Here is a 15,484-nt window from a genome sequence, read left to right on the forward strand (position 1 = left end):
TTTCTCAATATGCGACGTGCGGGACAAGGGGTGAAAATGCTGTGCGGTGCAACACAAAGCGGGACGGGGTGGTCACCCTATAGTCGACTAGTTGACATGACGCTTTAAGCTTGACGTCGACTAGTCGCTGATCATGGCCTATAGAGGGCGCAACAGGATAAGAAACCTTTGAAGTCCACTTTTACGCTTCCAACGGTTAAAATTACTAATAAATGTATCCTCTGAGAGCGTGCCACAAGATATGTTTGATTATACCATCTGGATGCTCAAAATGAAACGGGTGAACGCACGTTTTAAACAGTTTATTGTACATGTAAGTTAATCGCTGTTCTAAATGGGCTGCTGCATTGTAACACACACATACAGACAGTAGCTCAGACCTCACGCGCAGATCACACGCACACAGAAACATTCAGTAGCACAGAAATGTGTTGTCAACACTCTTCTGTGATTTATCAATAAAATAGCTTAGAAACTGAAAAGTTCTAGTATATATTTCTTAGTAACTTAAACCTACAGCTTCACTATTAGAAGAGAGACGATGCCAGGTAGATTTAATTCACACGCAATCGCTCTCTCATTAATGCATTCATATACAGGTAATCTTTACTGTGCTACTTTATTTGAATCTGATTTAGAATGAGCAGAAATCTGTGAGAAATGTAACGACCCAAAGACAAAAGAACTGATAAAGATTGTTATGTAGGAGCTTGTGGGCAGCGCTGTGTCAATATGCCATAGCTGTGCACAAGGCAACCCGCATTCAAGTCTCAGCTTGAGGCTTATTTGTTCATTAATAAAGTCATCAGCGACAAGTCCAGTAATATAAATTTCGACTTTCGAAAATCTGAAGTCGTTCAACCCCTAGTAAGCAGTGATGCAGCTCATTAGGGGTACACAGTATTAGTACATACCGCTACTTCAAGAGCTGCCCTTTCAATCTGATGACAAGTGCTGCTTAAAATAACGCCCAGTTTACATAAGCGTGGAAGACAATGATCACCTGCAAAAGATGCACAGCTACTCCTAGAAACTAAAGTGAGAGAACAAATGCTTACCATCTTTCTGATCAGCAATCATGTTAATTTTCCGGGATATCTTAGCTGGAAAAAAGAAAACATTGTTCTGAACATAAAATCAAAGCCGTTCATTTCTGGGAAATCATTGTTACTAAAATGTTAAGTAAGGATGAATCAACAGGTTTAAGAAGACAGAAATAAGCAGGTTATGATTAAGTTGGAGGATCATGATGTAGAATAAAGCTACAGAGCAGCCATGAGCCCATCAGCAGCCTTAAAAAGAGACATTTGTTTATTTAGTGAGTTACACTCAGAAGCAAATTGATCATGCACAGAAAATTACATTGAGATTAGTGGCAATGAAACCAGCACCGATCCAGAGTCAGAACACCATGAGCCTCATTTCTCTCTGACATTGTGTGTGTGTGTGTGTGTAATCGCCCACGTCTAGATCTATGATTTCAGATGTTCAGTAGAAATCTGTGAGTAAACATACGATTCAAAATCAGAGATATGTTAAAAGTCTAACATCATTTCCATTGCCCTGTGTATTTTTACCCTTGAAACGCAGCAGAGCAGAGTAAAAGCCTGTAATGTTAAACAAGGTTAGAAAAAGCATTCCTGCAGGAGATTCAATTTTGATATTATGAGAATAAAAACATTTTAATTCTTAAAACATGTGCAACATTTACAATCCATTTCACGGGGAAAAAAAATCACGAAAATATTTTTCTCCTTAGAGTAACATCAGGATATACACAGTACATTAAGAAAGTTGACTTTGTAAAAAGTTAAACTGGTCCACCATTTTTTGCCGCACTTAACCACCAAGCAACAGATGCACGAAGCTCAAGTTCATCTCTACTATGCACTTAAGCAAACCCACTTTAATTTGTTTGGTTAGTTCATTTGGTTAGTGCACAAGAGCCCATTAGCACAGAAACTGAGAGACCCAGACTGCCGTAATATGAACATTATACAGTACCAAAGTCATTGGCAACAGTCTTGGATATCCGCTTGCTTTTGGACATCACTGTAAAATGTGTTGAAAAGAACCAAATCAAAGAAAATAAAGGCTTTTCTAAGACAGAAAATGGGTGTGTAAATGTAATGTACCCTTGTCAATGAACTTGTGTTTGCTGTCTTCATCAGAATTGCATGGTGAACCGGAGCCTATAGCAACAACACAGTCTGCATAATAATGTGATACAGCCAATGGGGTCTTATGTAACTTTTGGCAACTATCTGCATATCAAAGTCGAATTCCTTGTAAATGAAATTTCCTTGGTCAGCACACCTGACTTGAATTCTGACGACGCTTGCAGAATTGTTTTAATTTTTCGCTGTGCTAAAGACTTTTCAACTATAATGGAGCTTCACATTCAATGCTCTGGCATTGCAGTATTTATCAATATGTCTGTCTTTAAGTTGCAGTGTGTAACTTCTGCCTCACCAAAAGGAACTTCCAGAGGATAAGAATGATTACCATAAGACCCTGGAAATCCAGAGTTCTCGCGAGAGCACAAGTTGAATTTGCTCAGCGAGTTACTCTGGTGTCGAGTAATGATGCTCATTAAATATGCCCCTCGATCTGAGCTGCACCAATCACATCGGGTTATCTGATATAGGCGGGCCAGAGGCGAGCTAAACAGATGACGACAGCGCTGTGACGTCGAAGTCATTAGTAAACATTGCAAGATGGCTATGGAGGAACACCAGTTGTTTGAAACGGCTTTGGCCGCTACAATGAACGAGTTAGACTTGGCTTTTAATCTAAAACAGGAACAGAAGACGCCGCTCGAATCGTTCCTTTGCAAGAAGGACGTTTTTGCTGTTTCGCCGACCGGATACGGCAAGAGTATAATCAGAGAATGTCTAATAAGGTTAGCTCCGCTGGTAGCTGGGGTTTATTGTTGTGATTGGTCGTAGTGTTATCCAATTGCGTGCAGTGAGATTTTCAAATGCACGCTTGGTGCCGCCCCTCGAGCTGGCCGATTTTCATTAGTCGACGCCAGACCATTAATCGTTTAGATTTAGGTCTGGATTTCCAGGCTAACAGTTCACACAAACATTTTGTCTTTCATAAACTCACCCTCATGTTCATCTAATCCTATAGATGCAAGCTGCACTTTTCAAATTCAGTGAAAGTAAATCTTACGTAATAAGAAAATGAATAATAACTTATGGTCTAATATTGTATAGTGTCAAAAGACTTGAAATATAGACAAATTTTAGTATTTTTTCATTTTTGAGCTTGATTTGTTTGTTTGTTGTTGTATGTCATGCCAGCTTCCGTGGCCATTTTCTTGGTTAGAAAAATGTATAGAAGATCTAATATCAGGTTTTTAAAATGTTTTTGCTAAAAACTCTAAAAAATTTCTTCCAGAGTGTTAACTACATAAAAAAAGGTTTCTGACAGGGTTAACACCAGCACAATATATATATAATAAAACATGCTTCAGGGATAAAGGATTTTGACAAAAAGAACATGTTTTCTGGAGCTTGGCAGTATAAAATGAAAGTGGGTGGTGGTTTATCAAAAACAAACACTTTCTGCCTAAGGTCTCCTTTTATTTTTCACGAAAGAAAGAAACACGTGTTTGGAACAACACAAGGGCGAGTAAATCATGACAAAAGCTTAATTTTTTGAGTGAACTGTTCCTTTAAAGGTCTGTCAATCATCTCATTATAAAACTACCATTAATTCATGCTCTTCATGTTTTACCAGTAAATCCTGTCATATAATGAGGGCATCTTTACCTGAAGTTGGTGATTTACATCTCTCCTCTGGGGTGGCTGATGCATCATTACCATCACAAAAACCTGTTGAAAACAAACATGTCTAAACCAAACAGCCAGATGGACTTCATACAGGAAACATCACATAACACTTAAAACTAATAAATAAATGTAAAAAAATATACTATAGTGTTAAACAACGACAAAAAGAAGAATGCAGACAGATATAAAGAGAAGGACAAGACCTTTGATGAGTGCCATGTGACTTACTGAGGTAAGAAGAATGAAGCTTTTTCACAGATTCAGAATAAAAGTTAGAGAGGCCGGACATGCAAGACTTCTTATGCTGAGTGTCTTTACGAAACCACAGAGAGAGACGAATATTGAAAGGGTGAGACAAAACAATGACACAAAATCAAATGAACAGCTGAAAGGCCTTTGAACTCCTAGATTCCAGAGACTGGATTCAGGACCGTTTGGACGCATTTGTTCTGCTTTATCATTTTCAATAAATGAGTGAGGTAAAAAAAATATGCCAGTTCATACAATTCAAACCACAATAACCCCATGTAAGAGCAATAGCAATAGTTCACTGTAACAAAATCAAAAATTGCTTCATCAAACACTACTTATAATTGGTATTGGTCAGATTTTCTGTATTAAATCATCGCTAACAATAATGTAAAATATCACATGGGCCATAAATTCAGTCTGTTGGCATCTGTGTATTTCAAAGACTGAAACTCAGATGAGTGAACAACTAAAAGAACATGCAAAGACAAGGGAGAGAAAAGAACAAACATCGGCGCTCCTGTTTTTTGAGCATATGGATCAGATGATTTTCTAAGATCAGGAGCAGATGGTTCCTCGACTAGAGATGACCACCTGCAGGAGCATCATGGTTCGTAGACTGACACTGCTCATAATGAGCATGTGCTTTACTTTTATCAGAGAGAAAGTGATACACATAGACTGACAACATGCAGAGGTTATGATTATTAGTATGAAGATTTCTGTTCACCTGCCGAAGGCTGTCTGGCTTTGCGGGGTGAGCGTGGCTGTCTGTGGTGAGGATCTGTTGAGCCGTACAACTCGGCTGTGCTCATGTTCAGAAGAAGTGTTTTCTGAAGATAATCAACCACTGCAAGTCCGTTACCATTGCCAAATGCAACTCTGTAAAACACATGACAGATATACACTTTGGGTCAAAAGCTTGGAATCATTAAGATTTTTTTTGCGTTTGAAAGTCTCATCTGCTCACCAAGGCTGCATATGTTTAATCGAAAATGTATTTTAAATTGTGAGTTATTCCTGTAATGGCAAAGCTGAATTTTCAGCATCATTACATCATTACAGTCTTTAGTGTCACATTATCTTTCAGAAATTATTCTAATATGCTGATTTGCTGCTCAATAAAAAATTTTGTGAATGGCCATTTTTATGGCCAGTTACATTTGTGCATTTCAATAGTGTTCAAATACAGTTCAAATTCCACTAAAATAATACTTAATTATCATAATTAGGAACAATTATTCAAGTACTTTACATGCCTGCTAGGCTTAGATTTGATGGATCATGACACATAAAACTTGTCTGAAAGATAATGAACAGCTGTTGTGGAAGGAAAGCATTTTTAATTGCTCAGTAAACACATCATAGGTGCAGTAAATGAGTTTGTGTTGTCGTTTTGTGGACCTACAGGCCATATGCAGAGTTGACAGCCAGGCTGGTGATCTGTTGTGGCGGCTCCCCGCTGACCCACACCAGCTGAATGAGCAGCTCCACCTGGTAACCCGGAGACTGTTTGAGAGGAGAACTCCTGACTCTGGCCAAATAGGACAAAGGACACAATTAATTATATGCTAATATAAACACAGACCATGTCATTCATAAGGATCTTTCTCACAGCCAGACATTTGAGCAAAATAAATAAATAAATCTGGTTCACATCATAGTAAATGTTGTTGGAAAGGCCATATTAAAGGATGAAAATTAGCCCATGATTTACTGACCCTCAAGTCATAGGTGTATATTCTTCTTTCAGACGAATACAATCGGAGTTATCTAAAAAAATTTAGCGAAGCGATGCGCTTGTGTAAGAAAAACATTCATATTTAAAACTTTATAATCTAAAATAACTAGCTTCCAGCCAAACGAACATACAGATTCCACTTATGTCTACAGCGCAACAGTACAAGTAATGTGCCGTACTGTTGATATTTATGCTACGCCATGACGCACTACGCTACTTCCGACGCCACAAGTTGCGCAAGTTGCACTTTAGGAGTAAGTAGACTGTGTATGGCCTTCAGCCGGAAGCTAGAATTTTACTTTGTAACGTGTTAAATATGAATTTTTTTCTTACACAAACTCATTGCTTTGCTTCAGAAGGCCTTTATTAACCCCCCAGAGCAGTGTGGAGCACTTTTATGATGGATAGATGCACTTGTATGGACTTCAAAACAGAAATTCCATTCACTGCCATTATAAAGCATGGAAGAGCCAGGACATTTTTTTTATATAACTCCGATTGTATTCGTCTGAAAGAAGAATGTCATATTATACACCTAGGATGACTTGAAGGTGAGCAAATCATGGGCTAATTAAAATTTTTGGGTTAACTATCCCTTTAAGGTTTTGTTTAGTTGTTTTGACATGCCGTTTAGGGGCGGGTAAATGTGAAACTGATTGTACTTGAGACAGGGCACGTTATCTCGCAGGCCGTCTGAGGAGTTGTTGCTGCTGGTGGAGGGGTGGGACTGAGGCAGGCTGGTCTGAGGGCTGGATGATGTTCCTGGGGTGGAAACGGCAGACGCCTGCTCTCCTCCGCCCTCAGGAGACTCCACTTCATTCATTTCACACTGCATACGGACCTCCAGCAGCTACACACCAGAAAAACTTTCATTAACTCTGCACACAGATTTATATAAACATATGCATAGATCCGCATGTCTATAAATGGATCTAATTTTTCTCTTTTATTTTATTTTTTATCATTTGGTAACATTAAACACTACCGTTCAAAAGTTTGGGGTCAGTAAGAATTTTTATTTTATTTTTTGGGGGAAAGAAATAATAGAAATCAATACTTTTATTTGTCAAGGGATTCAAGGATGATTTAAATTGATAAAAAGTTCCAGTAAAGACATTTATAATGTTACAAAAGATTATATTTCAAATAAATGCTGTTCTTTTGAACTTTATATTCATCAAAGAATCCTGATAAAAATTGTACTCAACTGTTTTCAACATTGATAATAATAATGAATGTTTTTTTGAGCATCAAATCTGCGTATTAGAATGATTTCTGAAGGATCATGTGACACTGAAGACTGGAGTAATGATGCTGAAAATTCAGCTTTTAATCACAGGAATAAATTACATTTTAAAATATATTCAAATAGAAAATAGTTATTTTAAATTGCTGGGGGGGTTTTTTTATCAAATAAATGCAGCCTTGGTGAGCAGTAAAAACATTAAATATCTTACTTATCCAAAACTTTTGACTGGTAGTGTATGTCTAGAAATACTAAATATATTAGCATCATCTTGTTGGGGTATTTTTTTTAGAGATGACTGTTTTGTCAAATGACTATATATTTGCTTAAATTATTTATATACATTATTAAAATGTTTTAATAAGTAAAAAAACAAATTGTATATACAAATCTACACAAAATTCATTTATAATTGAGCAATCTCTTGGGGAGCCTTAATATTATATAACACTGCTAATCAGGACAGGAAGATATTTTCCAGGCATGAAAGGATGAAGGAGAGTGTTACCCGCTGTTAATTACATTTGTAATATTTATGTGAAGTTACTTCTACATTAATTTATTCAGTCCTTCAGTGTGAAACCTACCTCATTAAAAAAAGCAAGGTTTTTAGGATTAATAACCATAAATATGTGAGGGCTTTACTCGTTTGTGTGGATTCAGCATATGGTAGTTTAACTGTTGGAAATCATGTGTCAAAACAACTTAATGCTTATGAAACATCCTGCAGTGTGCATACTAAACTCAGTCTAAAACGGCTTTCAACAGCATTCTTCTAATTGCATTATAATCACCATGCAGTGTTTTAGGACCTCATATTAATATTAATCATTTGTCACACATAGTTGGACCATTTAAAATGAAATCGTGAAATAAAAGATTAAAAGTGGTGAAGAATGAATTAAATGGTGACCAGCTACATCATCTGAAATTTAAATCAAATCTTGTACACATATAAACGTCCTGTATTAAAATGGGTCAGACCTGGACCACTTCAGTGGTGACTTCCTGTTTGCTGAACCTGTAGACGATGACGTGAGCTGATACTCCAGCCACACAGAGCACACGACTCTCTGGACACCAAGACACGATCTGGATGGCGAACGGATCTTCATCCACAATGTCAGTGCTGGATTTCTCCTCTTTACTACGGGGCTTCTCAAACACCTTTGCTGTTTTTAGCTTATACAAAACCTGCAGCATTACTGACAGACACAACAGAGCAAATTTGTTACCAATTCTCTTTATGAGCTGTTGTTAATCATTTTTGTTTTAAATAAATGATTAGCAGATACAATCTGCAATTTGAATTTGGGGAGCATCTGGATGTAGACAAGTAAAAATGTCTTAAATGTAGCTGAGAATGCTTTACTCTTTTTAGTCAAATAAAAAACATCTATTATTTGGACATCTGCAGAAATATCCTGCGCAGATTCTGTGTGCATATTTTTCCAACTCAAAACATTGCCATAGAACCTACATGTGACATCAAAAGTAAGTGTTTGTTTTCTAAGACAGAAACTCACATGCTGAGGCGTCCCAAAACTTGATCGATCCATCAGCATGCCTGGTGTTTCAGGAAGAAAGAAAGAAACCAATAACAACCCTGAAATACTGGCTCTGCATTAAAAAGCATTTCACTTCCAACAAGCATAAAAGGTGTCCCTCGCTAATCCAATTATTAAACGTGAAAAGGCTTCGGAACAGCAAAGAGTTTATGTATGTGTGTGAGAGATCACTTACCCAGTGATAATGATCTCTGAGAAACTTAGTGTTCCCTGGCCCCAGTTACCTCCACTTACTGGCCATTCCTGCATAAACACAGATTTGTATCAGTCACATAGGACTATCCTTTTTTTTCTTTTTTTTAAAAAAAGGACCTATTATGCTTTTGTACATTATTAATGTATTTAATAAAGTTAATTATTAGCTTTCTTTAGTGTGTAATGTTGCGGTTTGAGCATAAAAAAGCTCTGTAAAGTTCCAAAGTCCCTCCAGAGGGAGTTAAGTGAAGAGCACACTGAGTCCGAAATTCACATCCGAAATTTGCGCACGTTAAAAAATAAATACGACCTCACGTTATGTCAATCACGCTTGCACACTGCCTCCGAAACTTTCGTCCGTCATAAAAAAAATAGGATCAGGTTCGATTTTCTGCGTTTTTCGCATCCGTAGCAAGCATTTCGAATGGTGTTTTGACAATTCAGAGCCACCGAATCAATAATACGAAAAAAAGCATGCGAAAATTTCGGACTTTATTCTCTATTTCAGTGCGCATTGATTCTGAACTCCCTGAAACGCCTTCCATTGTAGTCTTGAGTTTTCTTCCCCGGAATGAACACATCACAATATTTCTCATTTAAATTATTCCTGCCAAAGGCATACGCAATATAAAGGGGCGGGGCCTGCTTGAGTTAGTTAGTAGTGTGTTGAAACGTGTGGTTATTGTAAGGGGCGGGACATCTCCCAAACACGCTCGAAGCGGTTAACCAATCACAGCACACTGGACCAACTGACCAATCAGAGCACATTGTGCTTTTCAGAAGGAGGGGCTTCATAGAGACCGGAACTAAACAGAGTGTTTCTGACAGACTGGGAAGAGAGGTGTTGCAACAATGTTAAACATGTAAAAAATAATGTGTTCTTTTTTAAACCTTCAAGAATGAAAACCTATTCTAGTAGACCCCAAAACGAAATCAAAACTTTGTAAAAGGGCATAATAGGTCCTCAGCGGAGGGCAGAACGTTACCTTCTTACTGAAGCCCTGTCTTTTTTGTTTGGAGCCCACTGAGTAAAGTGCAGGAATGATTTCAGCAGGACAGTCCGCATAATATTCGCAGCAGGTCACCGGAGACTCGTGGATGGACAGAGGATACGGATTCTCAAAGATCGGATACCTGCACAGAGAGCTGTTTAGAAATCAACTGTGCACAAAAGATTAGAGTGTCTCTCCCTTTTGGCATTTTCTCACCCAATCTGTGCAAGGTCAATAACAACCAAATCCTTCTCCAGCAGGACAACAACAGCATAAGGCTCCTGGAAATCTGTGGAGGTACAGAAGGAAGAGTTATTGTAAAACTTAGATGAGACATCTTTACAAAATACCATCTATTTTTCCTAGTGAAAAACTGATTGATGATTTAAATGATTTAATAACTATATTTTATTGCATTTTAGTGCTTGCATTAAAGTTTAATCTACTTTGCAACAACTGTTTGGTCCAAATTACAGTTCATTAGATGAAAAAAAAAAAATCATTATATCGCCCAGCCAAACATTCAGCACTTTGTCTAATTTCGTCAAGATTTAAAGATAACGAAAGAACCTTTTATTTTTGCCTCTTGTTTTTAAAGGCACTGCTGAATATACAGTAAATGTTATGGGAAAATCCAGCGATAGGTGGGGCAGTGACTTGCCGTTTGGATATGGGGTTTCACACAGCGTAAGGAAATCCACTATGGAGTAGTCCATCTCCAGCACTGCAGTGCTTTTCCCATGCATCACAGTCAGACAGGCTCGTCTACCCACTGTATCATATGACAAACCTCCACACAGTATCATGAATGGTTCCCTTAACAAAACAAATGAACAAATCTCAATTTTCCATGATGCAAAGGGAAGCCAAGCCGGAAATAAAACAAATGAGTGCTTCATTCAGAAGGAGTGGAATTAAGAAAATGATTAAATGTAGAACTAGACTTTCATATCCAAAAATAATTGTCATATTAGCTTTATATTTTATGTCAGTCTTCTGTAAATCATCATGTCATCCCTATAAAACCCTTAAAACAGAAGCCAGACAGTCTCTCGCAATGCAACGCATTTAAGTCCAATGCATCATGCTCTGTTTGCTTCCTAAATGCAACCCGGAGCCTTACCCTGCCCTGGTAGTTTTGTACTCCACTTTCAAGATGGGTTTGCAAGGCTCCGGCTTCTTTCCATCCTTGGGCTGTTTACCTGGGAGAGAATATTGCATGTTAAACAAGGTGTGCATATAAATATACCTTCACTTATTTATTTTTTTCTCTTTGCTTTTTATCTCCAGTATCTGTGTATTTTAATCATGGGAACAACGATAAAATAGAGGGCAGGAACCTTTAAGCACCTGTTGGTTTGTAATTTGATTCCAAAAAATGATTGTTGGTACAACTTTCAGCAACAGTATAGAGACACAACTCTTTGACACATTAAGGTGGCTTATCCCACATGTCCCTTATTTGAACTGAATTATTCATCTTTTTAAAACTAACAATAAAAAACATTTCTGATGATTCATTTCTATGGACAGATTCAGTCTGAGTTTCTTCAAAATCATGATGCATTTGTAAAAAGATTGTTTTGCTCCGCCCCTATTAAGGATATGGATTTATTAAACTCCTGCGGTCGCTTTGTTTCTTATCAGTGCGAAAAAGACTCAAAATACTCAGTCGATTTTGGTCACACAGATAAGTGTTGTATTTTGTACCAACATCAGCAAGCTTCTACATGAACATGGTAAAATGAAAAAGCAAACACCTTGAAAATGACAGGTATGTTGAACAGGAACTGTTTCAGGAATGGCCCAATGGTGTGTGACTGCTCAAGTCTCTGTCTTTAGATCAGTGTGCTCAATAATGTGCCTTTTTGTCTTTCATTATGTATATTTGTATTGTGTAGTGTTGTTTTATGGCCTTATTTCAGTGACTTAATTTATTTATTTTGTTTCACAAACCAAGAATAAACGTAATTTTCTCAAAACTACAAAGTTTTACATACATGCTGCTCACATATTGTAGCAGAGTTTACTGAAGAAGTGTAAACACAGAACATTGATGCGTTTGAGAAACCTGTTCAAAAACAAGCATTTCCAGTTCATTTGTGCTGCTAGTGGCACACAAATGACAGAATTCACCTCTACGGTTCTTTGATATTTATTCTGTGCACCCTGAAGCGCTCAACCTGAGGAACTTGGAACAAGAGTTTGTTTAGGCAGAAGCTTACCATGCGGTGTAATGATCTGGGCAGGCTTGGCAGGAATGCGTACATTCCATGTGGTAAGTGTGCCATCTGAGTGACTGCACACAAACTGTTTCCCCTCATGATGCCAAGCCACCGAGTGGATCGCCTACAGGCCAAACAAAGGATGAGTAATCAACCACAAGAAAACCAGGTCAGGCAAACTACGGTTCATGTGTTGTGACAGTAATTATGAATCGACAATAATAAACATAACAACAACAAAAAACCAACATCTTAGTTCTGTTCTGTTCTTCTGGAATAACTTACTTCCTGTAGACTAGAGTTGTTCATTTAAGTACTCTGCACACCACTTTGACATAGGTATTTCACCATAAACAGCATTTATGTAATTTTATGATGTGAAGGACAAATTACCACCAAAAATGATGTCACAACTAATCCTAAAATTAAAAATGTGTACAGTTGTTATTGAAGTAGTTTATTGTGTTAATGTGAATAATTATTGCAGTTATTGTTTTCATGATCAATCACTGCTGTCACATCTGAGTACCAGGACTCCAGACTAACATTTGAGAACAGTAGCACAGATGCCACTAATTTCTTTAGTGATTATGATTTTTAATCATAAAAGGTAATTTAATGTAAAAAATGTTTTTATTGTTTTGCATTATTAAGTTGCAGTAACTAATAATATTACATGATTATTTCTTGGAAATGCACATTTGAGTTGAGATGCAAAAAAAAAAAAAAAAACTATTCTTAACAATAGTAACGTAAAAAAAAATGATATATATAAAATAATATATATATATATATATATATATATATATATATATATATATATATATATATATATAATAATTTTTTTTGGTCATGGCATTAAAAAAAAAATCATCTAACTTGGATAATTGTTAGAGTTTTGAAATGGTGCAAAAATGTGAAGCACTTAAAAGTCCTTGAAAAAAGTGCAAAAGGTTGTACTTTCAAAAGGTTGAAATGAATAATGTAAAAACATTCGACTATGGTTACAGTTAGCGTTAATACATTAAATCCATGGTGAATGTTGGTGATTTGTGGACTGAAAAGCCTTCTATAACGCGTTCATGACACTTGAAATAGTTAACCCTGGGTCCTTCTAAACCACAGATAAACTGAATCCTGTGTTATCTTGCTTCACGTTTCACACTGCTCATAATTTACCCGGGGATAACAATTAATCCTGGGTATTCATAAGCTGATGTTTCACATTGTACAGTCCCTAACCCTGGGTTAACATTCTTATTTGCATATTTTCAATGGTCAGTGTCACTGATTGGGTGAACACAGCACGCGACCTGTTTACATAAAAGCTCTAACAGTGCACATCCTCATATTGCCGACTGTACTATCGAGTTTACACTGAATGGATACTTCGGACTATAAAAGGTAAGAATGAAACGGTCTCTTCTTCACTGAAATTGTCATGTTTTCTGTCAGCATTTGACATTTTTCCTCTCAAACGCTGAATTTACTGTTTATATACAATGTGCAGTGTTTCTATGACTATACAAAGCACGCAAATATGTACGCGATTGGTTGTCTGTTGCGTAGCATCTAGCTTTAACATTCTAACACCGCATCATGTCACACTGTACAAGTTTGGCATCACAATGCGGGGTTAACACCACAAAAGCAGTGCTAACCCTGCTCCGGAGCAATTTAGTCGCACCGGCAAGAAAAAAGGTAGCAAAATGAGATCATTTGGTCGTAGTCTGGAGCCCTGTCGAGTGCTTGGAGTATGTCCTATACTGAAAAATGTCCTATTTTTAAATATCTGTTTGTCCTTATATATATATAAAAACCTTGACCTCAGAATCTGAGATTCAATCAGAATGCAGGGAGGCAACTGCACTCTACAATAACAATGTCTCACCTCGTCATAGTTGTACCGATAGTCAGCCTTCTTCGATTTCAAGTCCCACAGCACAACTATGCCACACTCAAAACCAATTAAAAGCTGCAAAAAAAGAAACAAAACTTTTCTGAAATGGTGCAAACTAAAAGCTGAGCAATCAGGAAATACTGTATATTTAATCTTCATACTTTCCCTTCGTCCATGGGGTTATCGCTGATATGAACTACAGGTCCAGGGTGAGACTTTGAGGAACTGTTGAAGAGAGGTGACAGTTTATGAGGAAAGTGTTTTGACAAAAAGAAAGGTTGTATGCAAAGATCATGTGTGTAAATATTTGAGCATAAGACATTTAATTAGAATCACTGGAGTTCATGGTGTCTATACATGGAGAGTCAGACCCTTACAGTTCAATGGCTTTGTTCCACATGATGACATAGCCTGAGAGGGTGAAGGACTCCACATTGACGATGTGAATGTTCCCTCTTTCCGTGCCCACGTAGAGCCATTTACTCTGAAACGGCAAATGGCAAAACGTGATCCTGCCAAAAGACAAAGAGAGAACTGACCTTAATCAAAGTGAAATACTCACTGCGATTATCTCATACGATAGTGAACATTTGACTGATTTGTGTGTCGTGACGCATTAAGGATGAAATGGCAATAACAGCAGAGTGAAATCTGGCAAAGCGAATGAGTCACGTTTGATAAATCAACTGGTATTACCGTGGACGACTGTGCATTACTGCCATTGTGTGTCTTGTGAATGGGACAGCAATCAAGTCTATACGCACTTGAGAACACTGTCCTGCCCTCTTGTCTCTGAACAAACATTCATTTCAATCCTTTATTCTGGGTTGGTCTGCTGATTAACAGTCAAATGGGCTCTTTGCCCAGGTAAAGGCCAACTTTTGCATTTTCTGAAGAAAACGTTGGAGGTGTTTGCCTATGCAAACCTTGCTGCAACAATGCTAGAGTATTTTAGGTGGTCACTGGGGTGTTGGTTTTAAGGTTTTTAGAGATAGCATGTTGCTAGGATGTTTTGAATAAACCCTTAATCCCAAATACGAGCAATAGTAACAGTTAAGACGGCACGATTTGGAGAAAAAAAAATCAAATTGCAACTTTTCTGGGGGAAAAAAACCCCAGTTTTGTTGTGCTTGTTTGTAGGGCTGCTAATTTTGGTCAAAAATGTGTGATTATATATGAATATGGCTACAAAATTATTATTATTTTATAAAAATATAAAAATTACTTAATATAAACAAAATAAGAAATACTACTAATACGACTTGTCATATTTTACTGTAAAAAAATAATATAATAATAATAATAATATTTTACATTACAACTTATAATATTTACAATAATAATATTTATGACTGTCTTAATTCCTTTAATTCCTTTTTTTAAACGTCAAACCATCGAAAACAGCAGGTTTTCTTTTCTTTTAAAGCTTTTTTTTTAATGATAAGTGCTTCTCAATACAAGTTTGGGAAGATGACTGGCGTATGTTGCGTTCCCAAAAGCACATTAAAGCGACCAAATGCAGAGCAGATGCACAGATGGAGTTTGTGAGGAACAGCATTTACTGTGAA

The 15,484-nt window shown here is 37.1% G+C and overlaps 1 protein-coding gene across 4 annotated transcripts in view; it reads right to left on the bottom strand.

Moving 5' to 3' along the window:
* stxbp5b (syntaxin binding protein 5b (tomosyn)) overlaps positions 1–15,484 on the bottom strand; it is a 50,545-nt gene that overhangs the window by 12,461 nt on the left and 22,600 nt on the right. Inside the window, exons 5-22 of one of the 4 annotated variants that reach the window (XM_084097621.1) lie at positions 14,294–14,428; positions 14,078–14,141; positions 13,908–13,991; positions 12,017–12,140; positions 10,915–10,993; positions 10,453–10,607; positions 10,008–10,080; positions 9,786–9,933; positions 8,780–8,847; positions 8,563–8,603; positions 8,021–8,241; positions 6,453–6,640; positions 5,458–5,583; positions 4,780–4,931; positions 3,780–3,842; positions 2,136–2,192; positions 2,005–2,052; positions 1,059–1,103 (exon numbers count right to left, since the gene is read on the bottom strand). In XM_084097621.1, coding sequence (XP_083953747.1) covers positions 1,059–1,103; positions 2,005–2,052; positions 2,136–2,192; positions 3,780–3,842; positions 4,780–4,931; positions 5,458–5,583; positions 6,453–6,640; positions 8,021–8,241; positions 8,563–8,603; positions 8,780–8,847; positions 9,786–9,933; positions 10,008–10,080; positions 10,453–10,607; positions 10,915–10,993; positions 12,017–12,140; positions 13,908–13,991; positions 14,078–14,141; positions 14,294–14,428 — 1,871 coding nt within the window. The remainder of the gene's footprint in view (positions 1–1,058; positions 1,104–2,004; positions 2,053–2,135; positions 2,193–3,779; positions 3,843–4,779; positions 4,932–5,457; positions 5,584–6,452; positions 6,641–8,020; positions 8,242–8,562; positions 8,604–8,779; positions 8,848–9,785; positions 9,934–10,007; positions 10,081–10,452; positions 10,608–10,914; positions 10,994–12,016; positions 12,141–13,907; positions 13,992–14,077; positions 14,142–14,293; positions 14,429–15,484) is intronic. The other 3 variants (XM_084097622.1, XM_084097623.1, XM_084097624.1) reach the window with 3 other exon arrangements.

Source organism: Abramis brama (assembly GCF_963993115.1).
Source record: "Abramis brama genome assembly, chromosome: 21".
Lineage (NCBI taxonomy): Eukaryota > Metazoa > Chordata > Actinopteri > Cypriniformes > Leuciscidae > Abramis > Abramis brama.